At 42.1% G+C, this 22677-nt stretch overlaps 1 protein-coding gene across 2 annotated transcripts in view; it reads left to right on the forward strand.

Moving 5' to 3' along the window:
* The first annotated feature begins 8523 nt into the window (after nt 1-8523).
* Nucleotides 8524-22677, forward strand: part of acsl3a (acyl-CoA synthetase long chain family member 3a) — a 73770-nt gene continuing 59616 nt past the window's right edge. For both annotated transcript variants that reach the window (XM_075474026.1, XM_075474027.1), the window contains exons 1-2: nt 8524-8589; nt 15013-15500. In XM_075474026.1, coding sequence (XP_075330141.1) covers nt 15126-15500 — 375 coding nt within the window. In that variant the 5' untranslated portion in view covers nt 8524-8589; nt 15013-15125. The remainder of the gene's footprint in view (nt 8590-15012; nt 15501-22677) is intronic.

Genomic DNA, 22677 nt, shown 5'->3' on the forward strand with positions numbered 1-22677 from the left:
AGAAAATGACTGTTTACTTCGTCTACTGGGAGGATACTGCCTGGAACTAGGCTGAGGCCTAAACTGAGCTTGACCACTCCTTTCACCCCCATTGGACTTACTTTGCCTGGTGAAATGTTCATCACGGCCGAAGGTGCCTCGTCTGCTCCCAGTTCTGGCTGACATGAACACCTCTGTAAGCCGGGCAGCTTCCTCAGCTGTGTTCGGGTCCCGTTCGCGAATCCAGACCTCCAGGTCGGGGCTCACCATCCTTAGGAACTGCTCCAAAATCAGTACCTCACAAATGTCCTTCACCGTGGACGTTTCCGGTCTGACCCATCTGCTGAAAAGATCCTTCAGCCGCACATACAATTCTCGAGGAGTTTCTCCCTGATGAATGTCCAGTGACCTGAACCGTCATCTGTAGGTGTCAGCCGTGATCTCATATTTGGCCAAGATACACTCCTTAATTTTATCATAGTCCTCTGTATCCAAAAAGTCCATGAGAACATAGGCACTACGTGCCTTACCTGTGAGCAGTGGGACCAGCTGGATTGCCCACTCTTCCTTCGGCCAACGGCAGACGGTGGCCATTCTCTCGAACGTGGTAAGGTAATGCTCGATGTCATCCTCAGGAGCTAGGGGTATCAGCTTCGGGTCCCTGCGGCTGTGCAGCGACCTCTGTGATGGTGGAGGTTCAGCCTGCCGGCTGGCTTGATTAGCCCCGGGTCCCAGATATTCTCGATCGCTGCCTTCATCATCCTCATGCTCATCTCTTAGGTCTCTCACTTGTGCCTGGATTTGGGTGAACTGGTGGTGCAGGCTTCTCCATCTCTGCTCCTGACGTGTCGTCTCTTTTTCCATCCTGTCATCTCTGGATGCCTGTGAAACGACCAGAGACTTCACCAGACTGGTCAGCTCCTCCAGCTTATCCGGGTTGCTGGTTGCTGTGGCTCCTCGCTGGTCATCTGCTGCACCTGGCACACCATCGTCAGGCTCCTCATGGTGCTCTGTCTTTTTACCACCTCTCGTCATGATGTGTACTGCCTTAACCAACTCTGTCTTCTGACAGGCCTCCAGGATCAGTATCCCACTTCTGACACCACTTGTCAACTTGTCGAGCGGTCTGGAGGTAAAAACCAAGGAATACTCCTTCAAGTGGCAAGGAAGGCGTGTTTATTGCAACACATGCAAAATCCAAATTCTTCTCAATAACAATACTCATCAGTCTCAAATCCCATCTCCAACACTCTACCCCCAACAAACATTTTGCCTCCCTTTTAAAACCCTACCCTTAGTCACATGACTAATTAGACCAAACCATTAACAGGTAGGTTCAAATATTTACATAATTTCCAATAAATCATAAATATGTACATACATCCATACTTTCAATATATACACAATATAATCACCCATTTACAAACCCCTAAACCATTACTTAACACCCTAAACATATATACATGAATAAACATATTTACACACTCCCCTACTCCCCCTTCCTACTTGCTACTGTCCTCCGGAACCATATTTAAGGGGTCATGTCCCCGGGGACCTCTTTTGATGTAACACCCCAGTAGGACAGAGCAGCCGGTTGAGGTAAGTTTCACCTTTGTTTTTCCCAATCATATCCCACTCATGTAATGAGTCTGTCTGTGTGGTTCTGTGTGTGCAGGTCATAAACAAGCGGACGACGACACAGACCAGCAAGCGTCCTGTGCACAGAGTCTCTGCCCCGCCCGAAACACACCTGAATCCACTGTATCAATAATTGTCTTTTTCCTGTCTGTCATAGTTCCTTTTAATCCGAGGTAACGGCGAGCGCGTCGTTACATCCCCCCAACCTGCTGTTGCACATTAAAGTATGTTCTGCCTTTTGGGTCTGACTCCCATTCATCCTGCCACCTATTCATAATTTCTGCCTTAATATGAGATTTAGCTTCCCCTTTTCCTAGTGGAACATGGATTAAGATACAGTGGAGACCTAATGCGTCCTTGGCAGCTTTATCTGCAGTTTCGTTACCCTTGAGACCCTTATGAGCAGCTGGCACCCAGCAAAATTGGACAATGAGCCCCAGATTACTGAGTTGGGCTAAAAGCTGCCTCGTTTCGATAACCAAGTCATCTCTCACTGCATTTCCAGAGATAAAGCTTTGCAATACTGAGAGTGAATCTGTGCAGATGACTGATTTAAAAGGCTTGACTTCTTCAATCCATCTCAATGCAGTGATTATAGCAGTTAGTTCTACTGAGTATATGGATAAGAAGTTATTCAGTCGGTATCAGGTATATAGATTCCAATACTACATTGGCCAGTTAGAGGGTTTTTCGAGCCATCCGTAAATATCTGTAGGTACCCATAAAATGCAGAATTCAAATAAGTTTTACAATGTATTGCAAATCCATTATCATCAGGGTGGTCTTCCTTCACTTTCAGTAGCTCTGTGTTAACATCTGGGGCAGGAAGGATCCATGGGGGTACATTACTCATAGCCAAGGCAGAGTTAAATTTAAGGCTTTTTAAACCGAACACGCTTGCAGCCTCTTCAATGGTCCAACCAAATCCCTTTCCTTCTTTATAATATTCCCAACAATCTTTGAGCACTGACATGGCAGGACTGTCAGTGTTACACTGTAGTCTGACCCAATAGGTCAGAGCCAATTTTTTAAAACGAAGCTGAATAGGAGTTTCCTCTGCCTCCACATGCAGGGCACTGATGGGAGTTGTCTTAATGGCACCCAGGGCTATTCTCAGGGCCCTTGAGTGTACTCTTTCAAGTTTCATGATGGATGTTTTACAGGCAGATCCATAAACTATGCAACCATAGTCAATATTTGACCTTATCAACGCTTTATAGATATTGAGTAAAGATTGTCTATCTGCACCCCAACAGAGACCAGAGACCATACGCATTAGATTAAGATCAAGATCAGATTTATTGTCATGTATACATGCATACACACAAAATTTGTCCTCCGCTTTTAACCCATCCAGGTTTGCACCTGTTGACACACACATGCACATGCACAGGGTCACACACACTCAGAGACAGATGCCAACCTGGAGCGGTGGGCAGCCATGAAGCGCCCGGGGAGCAAGGGGGGTACGGTGCCTTGCTCAAGGGCACCTCGGCCGTGACAAGGAGGTGGACTGACACCCCTCCAGCTATCAGTTCCACCAATCTTTTGAGTGGCGAGAGTGGGAATCGATTAGGTTCAGAACCTTTTTGCATTTTGTTTCTACATACTCAATATGTCGTTTCCAGGTGAGTTTATTGTCCAACCAAAGACCTAGGTACTTGAAACCATCTCCTCTTTTGAGAGGCTGGTCATAAAGCAAAATTTCATATGTTTCTGACACCTTCTTCTTTGTAAAGTATGTCACTTGTGATTTTTGCACAGAAAACTTAAAACCCCACTCCATTCCCCATTGTTCTAGAATATGCAGTTCCTTCTGTATTATTTTAGTGATGTACGGGATATTATTCCCCCTCCTCCAGATGACAGCATCATCGGCATACAGTAAGCCATTATTCATTTTGTTCAGTTTCTCAAATACATCATTAATCATCATATTAAACAAAATTGGGCTAATCACACTACCCTGCGGAATTCCCCCTTCCACAAAGAATTCATTTGAGAGGGCCTCGCCAACCCTAACCCTCAGTGTGCGCTCCGACAGGAAATTTAAGATGTAGTTGTACATCTTCCCTTCAATGCCCATTTTATTTAGTTTGATTAAGAGTCCTTCTCTCCACATTGTGTCATATGCTTTTTCAATATCTAGGAAGATTGCCACCATTGTTTCCTTCATAGTCATCGTTTTCTCAATTTCATTGGTTAGTTTAACCAGTGCATCAGTAGTTGATCTTTGTTTTCTAAATCCAGTTTGATAGCTATGGAGTAGGTTATTACATTCCAGACAGTAGTTCAGTCTAGCCACAGCCATTTTTTCCATAAGTTTGCCCAGGTAACTATAGACCAATTGGTCTATAGTTACCTGGATCACATTTATCTTTACCAGGTTTGTGAAATGGGAGAATTGTTGATCTTTTCCATGCTGCTGGTATTGTGCCCTCCTCCCATACTTTGTTAAAAAGTGTAAGGATAATTTCTAAAACCTCATCAGGGAGTTGTCTAAACATGGCATAGCAAAGGCCATCATTGCCAGGAGCAGAGTAGCCTGTGTTCTTTAGGGCCATTTTTAGCTCAGTCATGTTAAAATCAAGATCTATACTAGACTTGTTCGATTCCCTCTTAGTTAGGAGGTCCTCATTCATACTCAAGATTTCCTCTTTCCTTTTTTTGAAGCAGTCTTCCAGGTGGTGGCCTTTATGAACATCTGAAAAAGTTGTCAGTTAGGACAGGAATATGAGGGGGTACATATCTACCAGTCATCTTTTTAATCATCATCCACACTTGATTGAGTGAAGTTTCTCTACCTATTGATGAGCAAAAGTCTCTCCAGGATTCTCTTTTCGCCTCTTTAATAGTACGTCTAGCTAGTGCCTTCTTGTTTTGATAGTCCAGTAAATTATCAGTGGTTAAAGTTTTACGTAGTAGCCTTAAAGCCTTGTTTCGGTCTGTTATTGCTTTGGTACATTTATCATCCCACCAGGAAACATTCTTCCTATTACTTTTCCCCTCACTCATTGGTATAGACTGTCTTGCTATAGAATAGAGAGATGAGCTTATGCTATCATTCATGTCATTAACATTCAGCTCAGAACCTGGTGCACGTTCTGCCAATTCTGTAGACATGTTCTGGAATACCTTCCAGTTAGCCTTCCTAAAAAGCCACTTATGGTGAACATAATTTGGATTGGTCCTGATTTCCACCTCCACTTTACACCATATAGGGAAATGATCACTGCCAATAGTAGTTGTTTGGTCAGTGCACCATTGACATCTGTAAGCTAATCTTCTGTCAACTAAGGTTAAGTCAATGCATGAGGTTTCATTCTTAAGGATATTGAGTCTAGTGCCAGAGCCATCATTTACACACACTAGCATTCTGTCAATAATTACTTCCTCAATCACCATGCCATTCATATCTGTATGCTTGCTCTCTCTGTGTCTCTCTTCTTATATCATATATATAATTTAAATATATAACATACTAGTTATATAGTATATTTATATATACTAGTTCACTCATTTACTGACGGGAGCCAATAACAGTCTCTTGATGATTTTACTGAACTACTTTCAATTGTGTGCACTGCTTTTGACTGTTTAGTCATAACAGGGGACTTGAATGTGCACATGGATGTAGCCCATAACAAGCAAGCTAAAGAGCTCACTGCTGTCCTTGAAATGTTTGGTCTAACTCAGCATGTGACTGAGCCCACCCACAACAGGGGACACACTCTAGATGTGCTCATTTTAAGGGGTGTTGTTATTTCAAACGTGGATTTTGTCAATGTTGCTTTATCTGATCATTTCTGTGTTTTCTTCGACCTATCTGTTATACCCAAACCAGCAGCTGGGTCTGCTGTTCTTTGGGGAAGACTCATAAATGACAGAACAGGGACACAGTTTATGGAAATGATTATGTTTGAGAAAACCCTGTGTTCTAATGTTGATGATCTGTTGAACTCTTACACATCAAGTCTCTTAAATGTTTTGGATACCATTGCTCCTGTCAAGGTTAGAACGGTTAAAAGTAGGCAAAGGGCGCCATGGAGGAAAGAAGAGTCGGTCAGGGCACAGAAAAAGGAGTGCCGGAGTGCCGAACGGAAATGGCACAAGTCAAAGCTCCAGGTTCATTATGAGACTTACAAAGAAAAACTATGTATGTTCAACCAGACTTTGTGTAGAACAAGGGAGAGTTATTTTTCTGAAATCATCAAAAACTGCAGTAACAACCCTCGTGTCCTGTTTGCTACAGTAAACAGATTAACAAACCCTCCAGTTTCACTGCCTTTAGAACTCATTTCTACATCCAAGTGTAATGAATTTGCAACATTTTTTAATGACAAAGTTCAAGGCATTAAGAATGCAATAATTTCCACAACACAAATAACTACTCTGCAGCCAGCTAGACACCTAGAGCTGACACATTTCACACCTGTTACTGACAAAACAGTCGAAGAGATCATCTGCAGTCTGAGTTCATCAACGTGCTGCCTTGATGAGTTGCCCACTAGATTCCTAAAGTCTGTACTGAGCAGTTTGTTACCACAACTCGCTCATCTAGTCAACATCTCACTCCAGACTGGAACATTTCCAAAGGCCTTAAAAACTGCTGTCATTAAGCCTCTTCTAAAGAAGAGCAATCTTGATGCCACAGTACTGAACAACTACCGGCCCATATCAAACCTGCCATTCTTAGGCAAAGTCCTAGAAAAAGTTGTATACCAACAGTTTAGTGACTTTCTCCTGTCTAACAATGCTTTTGATACTTTCCAATCAGGCTTTAGGCCCCACCACAGCACTGAGACAGCTCTGATCAAGGTGACAAATGACATCCGCCTGAACACAGATGCAAGTAAAGTCACAGTCTTAGTTCTGTTGGACCTGAGTGCTGCCTTTGACACAGTTGACCATGCAATCTTATTACAGAGGTTAGAAGACTGGGTGGGAATCTCTGGTCGTGCTTTAAACTGGTTCAAGTCCTATCTGGAGGACAGGAAATATTTAGTTGAAATTGGTAACTGTGTCTCAGACCAAATGGCTATGACCTGTGGGGTTCCCCAGGGGTCAATCCTGGGACCCGTGCTGTTCAATCTGTACATGCTTCCATTAGGCCAGCTAAACGCAGCTATAATGTGTCCTACCACAACTATGCAGATGACACTAAGATCTACGTGTCACTGACAGCAGGAGAACACGGGCCAGTAGATACATTGTGTCACTGCATCGAACAGATCAGTGTGTGGATGCAAAACAATTTTCTCCAGCTAAACTCAGACAAAACTGAAATCATTGTCTGTGGCCCACAGAAACAAAGAGAAAGTGTTATCAGTCACCTTGAGACTGTCTCTCTTAAACCTAATAATCAAGTTAGAAATCTCGGGGTAATATTGGACTCAGACCTAAACTTTAAAAGCCACATTAAATCAGTAACATCAGCAGCTTTTTACCATCTAAAAAACATCCAGAATGCTGCTGCTCGAGTCCTGACTAGAACCAGGAAATACGACCATATTAGTCCAGTGCTCAGGTCTCTGCACTGGCTTCCTGTCGCTCAGAGAATAGACTTTAAAACAGCTCTGCTTGTGTACAAGTCTTTTCATGGTCAAGCGCCAAAGTACATCTCTGACATGTTAGAGCCATATGAACCAACTCGTGCTCTGAGAACCTCAGGGAGGGGTCTCCTGCTGGTGCCCCGAGTCAGGACGAAACAAGGTGAGGCTGCGTTTCAGTTTTATGCTCCTAAAATCTGGAACAGTCTTCCAGAAGATGTGAAACAGGCCTCAACTCTGACAATGTTTAAATCCAGGCTGAAAACAGTTCTATTTAGCTGTGCATATGACACCTGAAAGTATTTTATCTACACTCTTCACTTTTAAATTAATTAATTAATGATTATTTTTTATATTTCTATTTTTCCCCCTCTTCTTTGATTGCTTTTAACTGTGTTTTAATTTTCATCTTTTAAATGCCTTGTCTTTATGTAAAGCACATTGAGTTGCCTGAGGTATGAAATGCGCTATATAAATAAAGATGCCTTGCCTTGCCTTGCCTCTTCGGGACATTAATAATGTGGGATGTTGGGGCAACTGGTCTGTAGTCACTGAAGGCATAAATTAGATTTTTTGGTACAGGAACAAGGCAGGATGTCTTCTACAACACTGCAATTTTCTCTTGAATCAGGCTAATGTTGAAGAGGTGCTGTAGAATCCCACATTGCTGTTCAGCACAGGTTTTGTGGACCTGGATGGACCTGAGGCCTTGTTCTGGTTCAGTCTCTCCAGCTGCTCTCCAGCTCCAGCAGAGGATGTTTCAGTGTAGCGGTGTCACGGGGAAGCTGTGGCTACAAAGAGGGTGTGAGTTCTGTGTAGCTGAAGGCAGGAGAGCCTCCTCCTGAGCAAATTCTACTGGAAAACACATTCAGATCTTAGTTACTTCCTGGCTTCAAACAGTATGATACAATATGTCAATTAGATCAGGTCACTGTGAGGATATTTTTTATCTAAGTGGAGTAGAGGTCCCAATTCTACTGCCAAGACCACACAAAACAATGGAGTAAGTGATATACATGATACAAGCTCAACAGAATACATTTCTCTTAATCCATCAACCGCACACACGCTCATGAAGCAATATCTTTCACAAACAGACCGGCTGAAGGACCCCGTCAGAGGTGCTCTTTATAATTCAAAGGCCTGAAGGTTATGTGACTGTCTCGCGCATATAGCCTCTCATTCCTTATGACCTACAGTAACCGATTCAGTCACCTCGAGACCTCCTTCCATCCGGCCCCAGCACGCGCCACCTCCACCAGTCCAATCACAACGCAGTTAACCTCCTCCCTCTCTCGCGACCTGCCATCCACACTCGCACAACAGCACGACGCGCGTGTCACTTCCGGGCTCAGCATCAGCGAACAGCTGCGCTGCGGCAGACTGAGCGCAGATAGCGGGCCGTGTTGTGGACTCACTGACGGTAAGTCCAGAGTTTTTCACGGACGTGCGGGATGCTTCAGGTGGCCGACAAAGACTGATGTAACCGCTTTTTCTCTTTCATAACGACGAGCTTTTGTGGCTCCTGTGTATCTCCATATTGTTAAGATGTTGTTTCTACAGAGTGACCCATGAAGCTGTATTAGTACCTGTTAAACTAACCGGAGAAGGCTGATAAATGTGTGCAGTTTGAATGACTTTAGTGTCCTAAATGACATTTGTACTGTTGACCTCCAAACATAAACTGTGCTGTTGGAAGAACATCATTTGTGCCGTAAAATTCTTGACAGATTTAGCTCAATAAATCTTTTATTTTTTAATTGTAAACCGGAAGTATCAGTGCCGTTGACACGTGCTTAACACTTTTTGGTCGTTTGGATGCTGCTGCTGGTACATCTGTGGCTCGCTGTAGTAATGCATTCTACATCACACAACCTGCTGTGTGTCTGTTATAGGTCACCTGAAGCCCTCAGGGTTTCTGCACTGACTCATGAGGACCTACTTGAAACATTGTGTCATATTTTGACAGGGAAGTGAGCTCTCATCGGCATCAGCACACATATTTCTTTTGATGTGCGCTTATATATACAGTTATGAAATACAAGCCAGATATAATGACATCTGTTTTAACCAAAGGCCCCACATCACTCCTGTGGTTAACGTTGAACTCCAGGCAGCTTGTTACTAGAACTTTGACGCTCTATTTAAACAGCTGTAGTGATCAGGCCTGTGGTAAAAGTCATCAAAGGATGGAGGTCCTTTAGAGCGTTCCTGTACTAGCAGACAGAGACAATGTTGTCTTTCAAGATTGGTCTGATGTGATTAGAAAGTACACATACATACTCTCCTCCTCCTCCCCAGCAGCCATCCCTCACAGAAGTGTAACTAGAGATGAGAACATATAATCTTTTTATGGTGTTTTGAAAGTACAGCGGAACGTAACATTTTAATGTTTCAAGAGAGAAAATGGTAAAAGTGTCTCTATACAACATTGATATAATGTGTTGTTAAGGCTTTTTTAGCTGCTGTATTAGCAATGTTGGATTCAGTTGAGAAGCTTTATGAGAGCTTACAGCAGAGAAAGCTTGGTGACAGGCATGACTGCCCTCAGTTTGTGTCACCAAGTGCACACAAAAGCAGAGTAAAGCTGCAGTCTTAAACACATTATCCAAACAATTGTGTGTTGTGCTTTCTCTCCTGATGAAATCACAATTAAAACGCTTCAGTTGTTTTGCAAGCTTCAATTATGTCACAATTTGAAAATCCTTCTTACGACACCTACACATACAAACCAACCACATAAACCCCCCCTCCTCTTAACACACACACACACACACACACCTACACACTAGCGCAAACGCAGACACAGTCTGACCCTTGGGACCGAGCCGTGTGTTGCTGCGTCGTCTCTACAATGGTCATGTTGAAGTTTCTGCAAGACTTCAGCTGCCTGCTCAGCTGAGTGGGTGTCAGCACACAAAAGCCCATTCACAGAGTCTCCTCAGAGAGCAGTGATTCCCTTCGCACACATTGCTCACCCCACCACTACGTAGACCACGCCACAATATTACTCAATTAATCCAGCGAGCAGCGGCTGACTGCAGAGCTCCTGTTAGTTGCATAAAACCAACCACGAGCAACACTGAGACCACCTATTTCTAACTTCTGAAAGAAAGGGATCAGATTTAACTTGTTATGATATTGCAGTTGGCATTATTAATTCAAAGCTTTTATTTAAAGATTATTAGCAAAATTATACTAACCCTCTGGGGTCTGAGCCGTAATGACGTCATGCGATCTGATCTAGAGATCGACCGATATGGTTTTTTAAAGGCCGATGCCGATACTGGCGATATTTTGACATCAGTCTTAACCGATGCTGTCAATTTTTTGGGGGCTGATTCTTGAAGCCGATATTGTTTTTTCTACTTCCATTTACATGATAAAAAGGACACAATGATAACAAATTTTACACAAGTCTCAATTTAAGAAAAAAAAAAACGTTTATTAACAAAACATATTAACAGCAAACAATGTAGAACATTTAAATATATAACAATAAAAATAAACAATCTTAACACTTAGCAGCTTGAGGCCATTGTAGTGCAAATGACCCTCCAAATGGCAGGTGTTGCACTGAGCCTTGCCTGGTGTTGGCTCAGTGAAGTGCTGCCATACGGGATTTGACTTCTTTCCAGCCATTTCTTTAAAAAGAAACAAAAAACACAAATTCAGTATATTTTTATCTAGTGCTACATCTTCTGTTTGATTTGTAAATTAAACAGTTTGTTAAAATAAAATGACCATGATTTATTATCCCATCTATTATGCAAAGACAACACACTAGTAGGCCTAGAGCAGGGGTGTCAAACTGGTCCATGAAAGGGCCGTGTGGGTGCAGGTTTTTGTTCCAACCCTGCGACAGCACAGCTGACTTGTTTCATTCAATCAACTGCACTGAAGGTCTTACCAGTTCAGTTGATTGAAGGAAACAAGTCAGCTGTGCTGTCGCAGGGTTGTAACAAAAACCTGCAGCCACACGGCCCTTTCATGGACCAGTTTGACACCCCTGGCCTAGAGGAAACTGTCAAAGACAGAATGAGAGAGAGACACACGCACACACAACGATGTGATAGCCGCTCTGCACCGCTCTGATTTCCTGTGCTGGTGCAATCTGCTCTCTTAAGCTTGACGCGTTTCAGCAACGGCTCCGTCAAAGATAGAAGTGCAATGTAAAGATAGCGAGAGCCGCTGCTGAGACGTTGCTTGGACGCTGCTGAGACACGCTCTCATTGACTGTTACGTCTCCTGTGGACCCGCTCTGAGTCCGCCTTTCCCACTGGGCAAAAATTGTGTTTAAACCAGCTGACAGTCTGCTTCAGACCGCAGTGGGACGGGTACATCGAACCAACCCGCGTCACGACTCGTACTCGGCGGCGCTTTGCTGCACTTAATGAATGTGTCAGTGTCAGCGAGGAGGAAGAGGAGGCACAAGTGTATGGACATTATTTTATGTAAAGTTAGATGCTGTACACGTAGTGATAGGTAATTGTTTTCATGTGCATACATGATACTCCATGGCAACGCGCACACGCGCAGCACTGGCAGCTCGACTACTGGAGATAATGAATGCGCTTCACGTGATCTTCAGCATCTCTACGCATATTGCTGAATGCGCTAATTGAGATCGGTGATCTCACGCCCGTATCGGCCGATGCCGATACATAGGGCTGTCGCGATAACCGCAAAATGCAATCACCGCGGTGCTGAGAGGACCTCCGCGGTGCTTGTCCAGGCCACCGCCACCACCGCCCACCGCACGCCCCCTTGCACGCGCAGAACAACTCGAGAAACTAAGGCTACGTGCCCACGACAATGGTAACGACAGATAAACGCAGAACATTTCGACAGATGTGCCTATCTTGCACACGGCGACAGCGTTTTTAGGAGTTCAAAACGGAGAAAACGTTTTAAGTTTTTAAGAGTTTTTAAGACTGCACGGTAGATACAAAGCGACTGAAAGAACTGATACTTTTTTTTTAAGCCAGCATAGTAATAATGATACATTGTAAATTCCCTGCAAGGCAGGACAAACACATTAACACAGCTAGGTGCCGCGTTTCTGTCGTCATCTTTGCATATAGGCACCGCACACGCACACACGTCTGCATGCTACTCGTTGTGGTCTCATTCTCCCTCAGCAGCTGATATTACAAGAATATGCCTACTCAGTGTCGTAGCAATAGAAGTTAAAATAAAATGCAGTGGCCTACCTTTATCTCGGCTTTACTCCTCTGCCTAGTCCGGACACTTTATGGCTTTGAATCTTCCCATATTATCCATGTTTAACATTGTAAATGCGACCGTCTAATATCAACAATAAACTAGCTTCCACAGAACCACAGCTTGGTGTGCACATTTACTGTTGGTCTGTAGGCCTATTTAAAAAAAAAAAAAAAAAAAAAAAACATTTAAAAAATGTGCCGGGCCAGAAATAAGCTCTAACAACTTCGCGGAAACAGTTAAAGTTCAGCTTGGGTTGGTTGGTCGGCGGGCAGTCTGTTTAAAAAAACTGTATCCCGGACACGTGAGCTCAACTGCTGCCCTGATCTGCTTCGTTTTTCTCCGTCATTACTAAATGAAACGTGCGCAGGTCTGCAACAATGTTGATATTTGCCATGTGGCACTGGCAACAATGTTGCAGAACTGGGGTATGCGCTGCTTGATCTCCGCTATGTTGGTCTGTGAGCGAGTAAATGACAGGCAAAGCAAAGTGAAATGTCAGAATCGCTGGGAAAAAAAGACGGATTATGCGCTCGATTTTCATCTAACATTACATGTCGTGGAAAGTAACCTAATGAACAAAAATGCGATATCACCGCATACCGCGCTGTTGAGCGGCTATGAGTCACCGCGGTGGGAATTCCCTCACCGCGACAGCCCTACCGATACAAGAAAAAAAACGCAAAAATCGGCCCGAAATATCGGCCGGCCGATGTATCAATCGATCTCTAATCTGATCACGCTGGCATGATCATAGATCATGACGTTGTCCTTTACCACCGCAGATGCTGGATTTGAACCAGATTCATAGAGATATTCTGGTGTTTTCTTTTTTTTTCTGTTATGACTCAAATTTTCAATATTTTTGTGGCACCTGTACCAACTTTTAAAACATTTTTCTGGCATCCAGTTCAAAAAGAACATTTGTTTTTCCAAAAACATTTCAGAATTTTCAGTTTAAAGTGGCGCTTCGTTAAAGCCTGTTTTTATTTGCATTGTCCCATCATAAAATAAGTGGAAAAATATGTTTTCGGCGCTTTCATGTGAAAACTGAAGATGTGGCTGAGTATGTGGCAGAGAAAGGTGTGTGTGCTGGTGTCTTCATCCCTGATGCAGAAAGGTGTTTTTCTCTGGTATCGAAACACCAGCTAAAACAGCAGTACTTAACAGAAAAGAGTCAACATTCCACAGATGGAGGAGATGGAAGTCTGGGAGAGCTCTGCTGGTAAAATCTCTGATATTTTCATCAGTTGCAAACTGACTCTTGGGGGATGGAGGACGATGGGGACAGAACATGTGTGTGCCAGTGAGCAGTTTTCGAGGTTCTAGGGAAACATTATGGCGCTTTCGGGAAGCAAGATGCTTCTCTCATATGAGTAATGAATTCCTGCAGCTCAAGTAGACTATTGGGTGAATGCAGATGGTAGATATGTCTGCAGTCATATTATTTTGATAGAGTATTTCTTTTTTTTAGCTCCAAGGCTGCAAATATATCCAGTGACTTGCATAGAAACGTCAATATACAGAGACTTTCCTCACTCTGGTGGTCTCATTGCACTTTAAGGGTCTTATAATACAGATGTAATGTCTGTTCATGAAGGTGAGTATACAGGGAGAGGTGTAGCTGTCAGTGGTGAGACCAGTTTTACAGTTGTATTCAGTGACATAGTCAGAAGCAAAATAATTCTAAAAGTGATCAAAAGAAATCCTAATCTGATGGATTGGTGGTGTGTCAGAGAGATTTAGACATATTGAAATAATACCGATTGTTGTACTGTCCTCAGCAAGTTCTTTGAGTCCACAGTCCAGTCAAGAATAAGCTAACAATACACAAAATATAAAGTATCCTTTTATACAAGATAACCATTACTTTGACACGAGTCATTAATCACCAACTGTGACAAAATATTTGGATATACAGTGGACTTATGGTCCAAATTGTCCTTTACCGCTGTCTGATTTTTTTCTGCAGCTATTTATTCAGATGAACATTGATTAAGAAGGCAGTCTTTCCAACAGTCATGTTTTTTTCATCAGTTGTAATGTGAATGTTTCCCTGACTTTTGACCTCATCTCATCTTCAAACTTCTTCAGACCTTGTCCTGTTGATAAGACATTTTCATATCTCCCATACATTTTACTTAATTGATTGTGAGAGCTGTAATAGGCTGTAAAGAAAGATCTGATGTTACCACGACACCTGATGAGATGACTGTCTCCACGTCACCACGTCACGTCACAATTACAATTTAGACTGAGGTGATTTATAAAAGTATACAGACAGCTCGCATATGCTCTACAACACTGAATCTTTTTTTCATCACTTTCTCTCAGTAAGTTTAATTTGTTTCTCCATACTGTTTCCTTCTTGCTTCATCACCTACCTCTCTCTTGCATTTCAGCTTTTTTAACTTGAGGGTGCGTTAATGTGCTGTGCTCATTAGTGTGAGTGCAGAGAAACATTTGAAACCTGCTGTGTTAACTGATGTTCAGTCAATAAAGTGTTTCTTCATGCACTGCAGTACAAAAAATAACTGGTTGTTATTACCACATCTTTTTAAAGTAGTTTAGAAGTAGCTTTGTTACTTGTTGCTCTAATGCCAGGTTAATGTTTATTTCCTAGGAGAACTGCAGACGAGTGGCCTTTCAATTGACAGAGAAGAAGTTAAAACTCTTTTAAAGCAGCACAAGCGGTACCTTGCCCATCCTTTCATCCCTGCATCTCACACCTTCAGAATGAAGCTGAAAGAGGACCCGAACCCCATGCTGCTGTTTCTCTTCTACCTCATGGTGTGGATCTACACCACTATCACCTTCCTGCCTTTATACCTTCTCAGCTGGGTCTCCAGACCTGATGGAGACTTCTACGGCTCAGCGGAGGAGCGAGCCAAGAGACCTAAGGCTCACTCTATCCTAGGATGTCCAGAGGGACCCTACAGAGCAATGAGTGCCACCAAGAGGCTTGTTATGATACTACACCCTGGAGTGGATACATTGGATAAGATGTTTGAGTATGCTGCCACGAGGTTCCCCCACAGAGACTGTCTCGGGACGAGAATGGTGATCAGTGAGGAAGATGAGCGACAGAGCAACGGGAAAGTATTCAAAAAGGTACAAAGTGAGATACATTTTCATTTTACACAGTACTTAAATGAAAGACTGAAATGATACACATGATAAAAGATACTGGAAAGGATACAGCTTTATCAGTCTTAAATTGCATATCGAGCTGCACGGTGGTGTGGCGTTGAGCACAGTGACCTCACAGCAAGAGTGTTCAAGATTCGATTCCCGGCTGGGGTCTATCTGTGTGGAGTTTGCCTGTTCTCGCTGTGTATGTATATGGGTTCTCTCCGGCTACTCCAGCTTCTTCCCACCGCACAAAAACATGCATCTTAGGTTAACCTGTGACTCTAAATTGTCTCTAGGAGTGAGTGTCTCTGTGTGGCCCTGTGATAGATTGGTGACCTGTCCAGGGCATACCCTGCCTCCCACCCCCCACAAGCCTGAGTTAGGTTAAACTGGTGCAAGAACAATATTGAAAATAATTTAATTCCGTGAGCCTCATCCTCACCTTTCATACTGTGGTGAAAACTAAAAGTGCAGAAGTCCCCCGCAACAGCCAGTTATTAGTTTGTCTCTTCTGAACTACTGGAGAAACATTGTAGTGCAACGTGGTGGTGACTCTGTGGTTGGAACCCTTTAGTTTAGCAACCAACGTAGACCACAACACATCAGCTGAAACGCAGTCTAATAAGACATATACCAAAGATGACGGATTATAAAGGTTTCTCAGCACTGACTAACAGTCATGGTAATATTTGTTAATCTTGGTGTGCAGAAAATGTAGAAATGTTTGTGTTTAAATTCCCCTTTCGCTGCAGTAAAAATGGATGTTTAAAATCAATGCGATACAGGATGGCTGCAGGAAAAGAAAGAGAAGAATTCGCTGAGTTATGGTAGCATCTCAATTTGTAAGGCCAACGAGTAGGTCCCAGACTTCCGTGGAGCATTGGAAATCCTTGATTTGAAACAATTTTTCACTTATTTTTTATCGTGCCAATTACAATCTACACTGTGAGAATAATTGCTTTGATTCCGGTTTTAAGTTTGACCACTCCATTAAAACTGTGTCAGCAGAGGCTCTCAGCCCCAAAACCATCTCTGCCGGCAGATACTGCGCTTATTCTTTGGAATCATTCCAAGATCATATGACGAACACTGTAATACACTTTGGCTTTAAGTAAATTCATGTGGAAGTATTTCTAGCTACCAATTGATTTTCTTAGTGAGCCTTCACAGCTGCAGACTGATGTGGAAACAACTCTGTGTGCCGCAGTGCTAGTCTTCAGCGTAATGAAGGATCGTGTCTCCATGTGTTTTTCAAAGATCAGGTTTGGATTATAATGGAGCTGTATGACACATTAGCTGGACTGAAAACTATCATACATAACACTGAGCACACTATGTGGCAACTTGGGGAACTGTAGCGGTGTTTTATTGCAAACTAATGTAAAAGGAAAAGAGAAAGAAGAAGCCATATTGTGTGAAGCCATAGTTGAACAGTGGTTGAAGTAAATCATTAGATGCTGCACTGTGACTCAAAAGAATGTGAAGATTATGATTTGAAAATGAATAGAGACATCAAGGACAGAAATGGCAATATGTAAAACAAGGACAAGTCCAAAGGTTGAAGCTGCTTTGTGTATTTTGAATAGTTTTACTGCAACATACACTGGTTGCTTTATGTGAAAAAGTCAGGAGGGGCTTGTTTAAATTGGGAGAAAGCAGGGTACCCCTCCATAGACCTGCAATATGTGTAGTTCTGAATTCCAGTTGAATGGTCTTGGTTATTGCTGCTCTTTCACTTGACAGATTGTTATTCTCCTGTATGATGTTCACAGCTACCAGCTACAAATGTTAAGATAGGCACACTTTTAAACAGTATTTTCTGGATATGCACAGAACCTACACAAGGTTTGCCAACCTTGATAATGCAATTATTTACCCCGAATTACCACTCAAATCCCACCAGCCTGATTCTGCTAATCCACTTAAACCCCACTGTTGAAACACTTATTGCTGCAAGACTACATAACTTACCTATTTATGCTTCCCATTGTTGTTTCCAACAAGCAGAAAAAAGTGTAAATAACTCATTACTTTTTGTGTCTCTGTTTGAGTGCACTAGCATTTATGAACCATTAGGAGACAGTATAACCTCATGGGTGTTAACCTCAGGAAGCAGCTCCTGTATTTCATGTTCCTGCCATGTGAGTATTTGAGAGTACATCCAGAAGCCTGGGCTTCTCTTCCTCTCATGCAGATGATGAAAATGCTGTGGTGCAGCATGAGATCTGCAGTACTACTGTGTCTTGACTTGACGTGAGCGACTTTTGAAAACAGGCCACGCATGTCACTGTGGGATAGAAACCCATTGTTTCTGTTGTCAAATGCCCCCACCAACACACAGTAGATGCAGGGTTCGCTTAGTTGGGGATAGTGGGACTCATCAGAGGTATGAGTCACTTAAAACCTTAACTCTTTATTAAAGAAATCTTATAAAGCTTCAATTAGATTTAAGGTACCTTTCAAAAGCTGAAGACGTCACTACAGTCATTTGTTTAGAATAAAGTCTTTCAACACTTGGCCGTTGGTGCTGAATTTAATCATTAATGGATTCATTTCAAGCCAAACTAGTCCCATTAACTTACAACCCCAATTCCAAAATGTTGGGACGCTGTAAAATGTAAAAAAAAACGGAATGCAATGATTAGCGAATCTGATAAACAACATTTTTTTTCATAATAGAACACAGAAAGTTGAAATCAAATGTTGAAAGGGAAGCATTTTCCAGCTTTACAAACATTAGCTCGTGTTGAATTTGATGGCAGCATCATGTACTAGTACTGTAGTAGTAGTAGTACTGAAAGGAGTAGTACTGAAAGGAAACAGCTGGAGAAACATGTAACTAAATAGGTTAATGCACAACAGGTCAGGAACATGACTGGGTATAAAAAGGGCACCTTAGAGAGGCAGAGTCTACAAAATGTGAATCAGTTTCAGAAAAATGTTTCTCAATGTAAAACTGAAGATTTTGAACAGTTGAAAATGATATTGAATGCCAGTAATCTTCAGACCCTCAGTCAGCTCTGCACTGCAAGCGAACATGATGCTGTCCTGGAAATCACTGCATGGGATCAGGGACTTTACCAGAAATTATCGTCTGTGCCATCCACAAATGCAGGCTATCATGCAGAGAAGAAGCCATATGTAAAACCCAGAAACCCTGCTGTCTTTTCTGGACCAAATCTCATTTAAAATGGACTGAGACTAAGTGTAAAGCTGTTCTGTGGTCAGATGGATCAGAATATGAAATTCTTTTTGGAAATCATGAACACTGCGTCCTGCAGAGTAAAGAGGAGAGGGACCATCCAGCTGGTTACTGGTTCTCAGTGGTATGGGGGTGCACTAGTTCCTGTGGAACTGGAAACCTGCACATCTGGAAAGGCTGCATCAATGCTTAAAGGTACAGTGCCTTGCGAAAGTATTCGGCCCCCTTGAACTTTTTAACATTTTACCACATTTCAGGCTTCAAACATAAAGATATAAAATTGTATTTTTTTGTGAAGAATCAACAACAAGTGGGACACAATCATGAAGTGGAATGAAATTTATTGGATGTGTCAAACTTTTTTAATAAATAAAAAACTAAAAAGCAGGGCGTGCAATATTATTCGGCCCCCTTGCGTTAATACTTTGTAGCGCCACCTTTTGCTGCAATTACAGCTGCAAGTCGCTTGGGGTATGTCTCTCAGTTTTGCACATCGAGAGACTGAAATTCTTGCCCATTCTTCCTTGCAAAACAGCTCGAGCTCAGTGAGGTTGGATGGAGACCGTTTGTGAACAGCAGTCTTCAGCTCTTTCCACAGATTCTCGATTGGATTTAGGTTTGGACTTTGACTTGGCCATTCCAACACCTGGATACGTTTATTTGTGAACCATTCCATTGTAGATTTGGCTTTATGTTTTGGATCATTGTCTTGTTGGAAGATAAATCTCCGTCCCAGTCTCAGGTCTTTTGCAGACTCCAACAGGTTTTCTTCCAGAATGGTCCTGTATTTGGCCCCATCCATCTTTCCATCAATTTTGACCATCTTCCCTGTCCCTGCTGACGAAAAGCAGGCCCAAACCATGATACTGCCACCACCATGTTTGACAATGGGGATGGTGTGTTCAGGGTGATGAACTGTGTTGCTTTTACGCCAAACATATCGTTTTGCATTGTGGCCAAACTGTTTGATTTTGGTTTCGTCTGACCAGAGCACCTTCTTCCACATGTTTGGTGTGTCTCCCAGGTGGCTTGTGGCAAACTTTAAACGAGACTTTTTATGGATATCTTTGAGAAATGGCTTTCTTGCCACTCTTCCATAAAGGCCAGATTTGTGCAGTGTACGACTGATTGTTGTCCTATGGACAGACTCTCCCACCTCAGCTGTAGATCTCTGCAGTTCATCCAGAGTGATCATGGGCCTCTTGGCTGCATCTCTGATCAGTCTTCTCCTTGTTTGAGATGAAAGTTTAGAGGGACGGCCGGGTCTTGGTAGATTTGCAGTGGTCTGATACTCCTTCCATTTCAATATGATTGCTTGCACAGTGCTCCTTGGGATGTTTAAAGCTTGGGAAATCTTTTTGTATCCAAATCCGGCTTTAAACTTCTCCACAACAGTATCTCGGACCTGCCTGGTGTGTTCCTTGGTCTTCATGATGCTCTCTGCACTTTGAACAGAACCCTGAGACTATCACAGAGCAGGTGCATTTATACGGAGACTTGATTACACACAGGTGGATTCTGTTTATCATCATCAGTCATTTGGGACAACATTGGATCATTCAGAGATCCTCACTGAACTTCTGGAGTGAGTTTGCTGCACTGAAAGTAAAGGGGCCGAATAATATTGCACGCCCCACTTTTCAGTTTTTTATTTGTTAAAAAAGTTTGACATCCAATAAATTTCATTCCACTTCACGATTGTGTCCCACTTGTTGTTGATTCTTCACAAAAAATTACAATTTTATATCTTTATGTTTGAAGCCTGAAATGTGGCAAATGGTTGAAAAGTTCAAGGGGGCCGAATACTTTCGCAAGGCACTGTATATACAGGTTTTAGAGCAACAGATGCTCCCATCCAGACGACGTCTTTTTCAGAGAAGGCTTTGTGTATATTTTCAGCAAGACGATGTTAAACCACATACTGCATCTATTCCAACAGCATGGCCTCCTAGTAGAAGAGTCCGGGTGCTGGACTCACCTGCCTGCAGTCCAGACCTTTCACCAACTGAAAACATTTAAAATACAACAAAGAAGACCTAGGACTGCTGAGCAGCTAGAATCCTTCATCATACAAGAATATAACAACATTCCTCTGCCAGCAACCGGTCTCCTCAGTTCTCAGACAATTAAAGAGTCTTGTTAGAAAAGGGGATGCTACACTGTGACAAACATGTTATATATGTATACACATGTGTGTATATATATATATATATATATATTGTTGTTTCAATTGGCAGCTATGAATCTGAGCGAGTGGCCATGACTTGTGGAGTCCCCCAGGGGTCAATTCTTGGACCTCTTCTGTTTAACTTGTATATGCTCCTTTTGGGTCTGATATTGCAGAACTTTAACATCAATTATCACAGTTATGCAGACGATACACAACTTTATGTGTCTCTGTCACCAGACGACTGCAGCCCAGCAGACGTACTGCGTCAGTGTCTGGAGGAAATAAACACCTGGATGAGAGAGAATTTTCTACAATTAAATGAAGAAAAAACTGAGATCATTCTGTTTGGTAGCAAAGAGAAGAGGGTCAGCGTTGGTAAATATCTTGAGACTCGGGGCCTTACAATCACTGACCAAGTTCGTAACCTCGGAGTGTTGATAGACTCAGATCTGACTTTCAGCAGCTACATCAAAGCTGTCACCAAGGCAGCTTTTTACCATCTCAGAAGTCAACAGAATTATAGGTTTCCTTTAGGAGAAACTCATCCATGCATTCATCTCCAGTAGACTCGATTACTGTAATGTCCTTTTAACTGGACTTCCTAAAAAGAGCATTAAACATCTGCAGCTCATCCAGAACGCTGCTGCTAGAGTTTTAACCCGGACTAAGAGATCTGAACACATCACACCAATTTTAAAATATTTACACTGGTTTCCAGTCAGTCACAGAGTAGATTTTAAAAGCCTGCTGATGGTTTACAAATCCCAGAACGGTTTAGGCCCAAAATACATCTGTGATATGTTCAGAGAATATAAACCTAGCAGAGCTCTTAGATCCAAGGACTCAGGTCAGCTGGTCCAGTCCAGAGTCCAGACTAAACATGGAGAAGCAGCATTTAGCTGTTATGCTGCAAACAAGTGGAACAAACTGCCAGTGGAGATTAAACTTTCACCAAATGTAGACATTTTTAAATCCAGGTTAAAAACATTTCTTTTCTCACGTGTCTATGCATGAAATCTGCACGATATTTTTTAATTTATCTGGACTGTTGCTTGTTTTTAAATTCACTTCAATTATATTATTTGTTTCATTTTATATTATTTTATGTATTTTTATGTATTGTTCCACTCCCTGCTGCAATGCTTTTATTTTATGTAAAGCACTTTGAATTGTTTTGTACATGAAATGTGCTATACAAATAAATTTAATTTGATTTTATTTTATTTGAGATATATATATATATATATACACAATGTCCAGAGCTACTGCAGCAGGCTGACAACTGCTCAGTGCTATGCTAGAACAAATTACAATCAATTACACATGTCCTGTGGAATTTGTATCCATTCTTCAAAGAAAACTACTGCAGCCCCTTTTAGTTGGATGGGTTCTGCTGGACGATTTAACACATTGTCTTAATGAGTTGATTTTAGTCACAGTTTCTGACACAGTTTTCCTCTATTGCTATGGTGCCATATTCTGTTAATTTTTTAATAATTAATTTACAGTGCCCTGAGGATTTCACAGTCAATCTTTTTTTCTATGTCTATACTTCTCTAGAACTCCTGGAGCCAGATGCATAAACTCACAAACACACGAAAAGCATGTGTATACCTTTTTCCATCACACAAAGTGAGAGTATATGTACCTCACACATCCTTCAATTGTGGCACCTCTGGCTATGTTGAAAGACCATGCAAATTCTTTCAATAGATAAAGAATTTAAAGAATTTAGAGAATATTTAGACTAATTACTTTTCAGTTTTCAGTTCACAAGTCCCATA

Source organism: Odontesthes bonariensis, chromosome 9, assembly GCF_027942865.1.
Source record: "Odontesthes bonariensis isolate fOdoBon6 chromosome 9, fOdoBon6.hap1, whole genome shotgun sequence".
NCBI classification, from domain to species: domain Eukaryota; kingdom Metazoa; phylum Chordata; class Actinopteri; order Atheriniformes; family Atherinopsidae; genus Odontesthes; species Odontesthes bonariensis.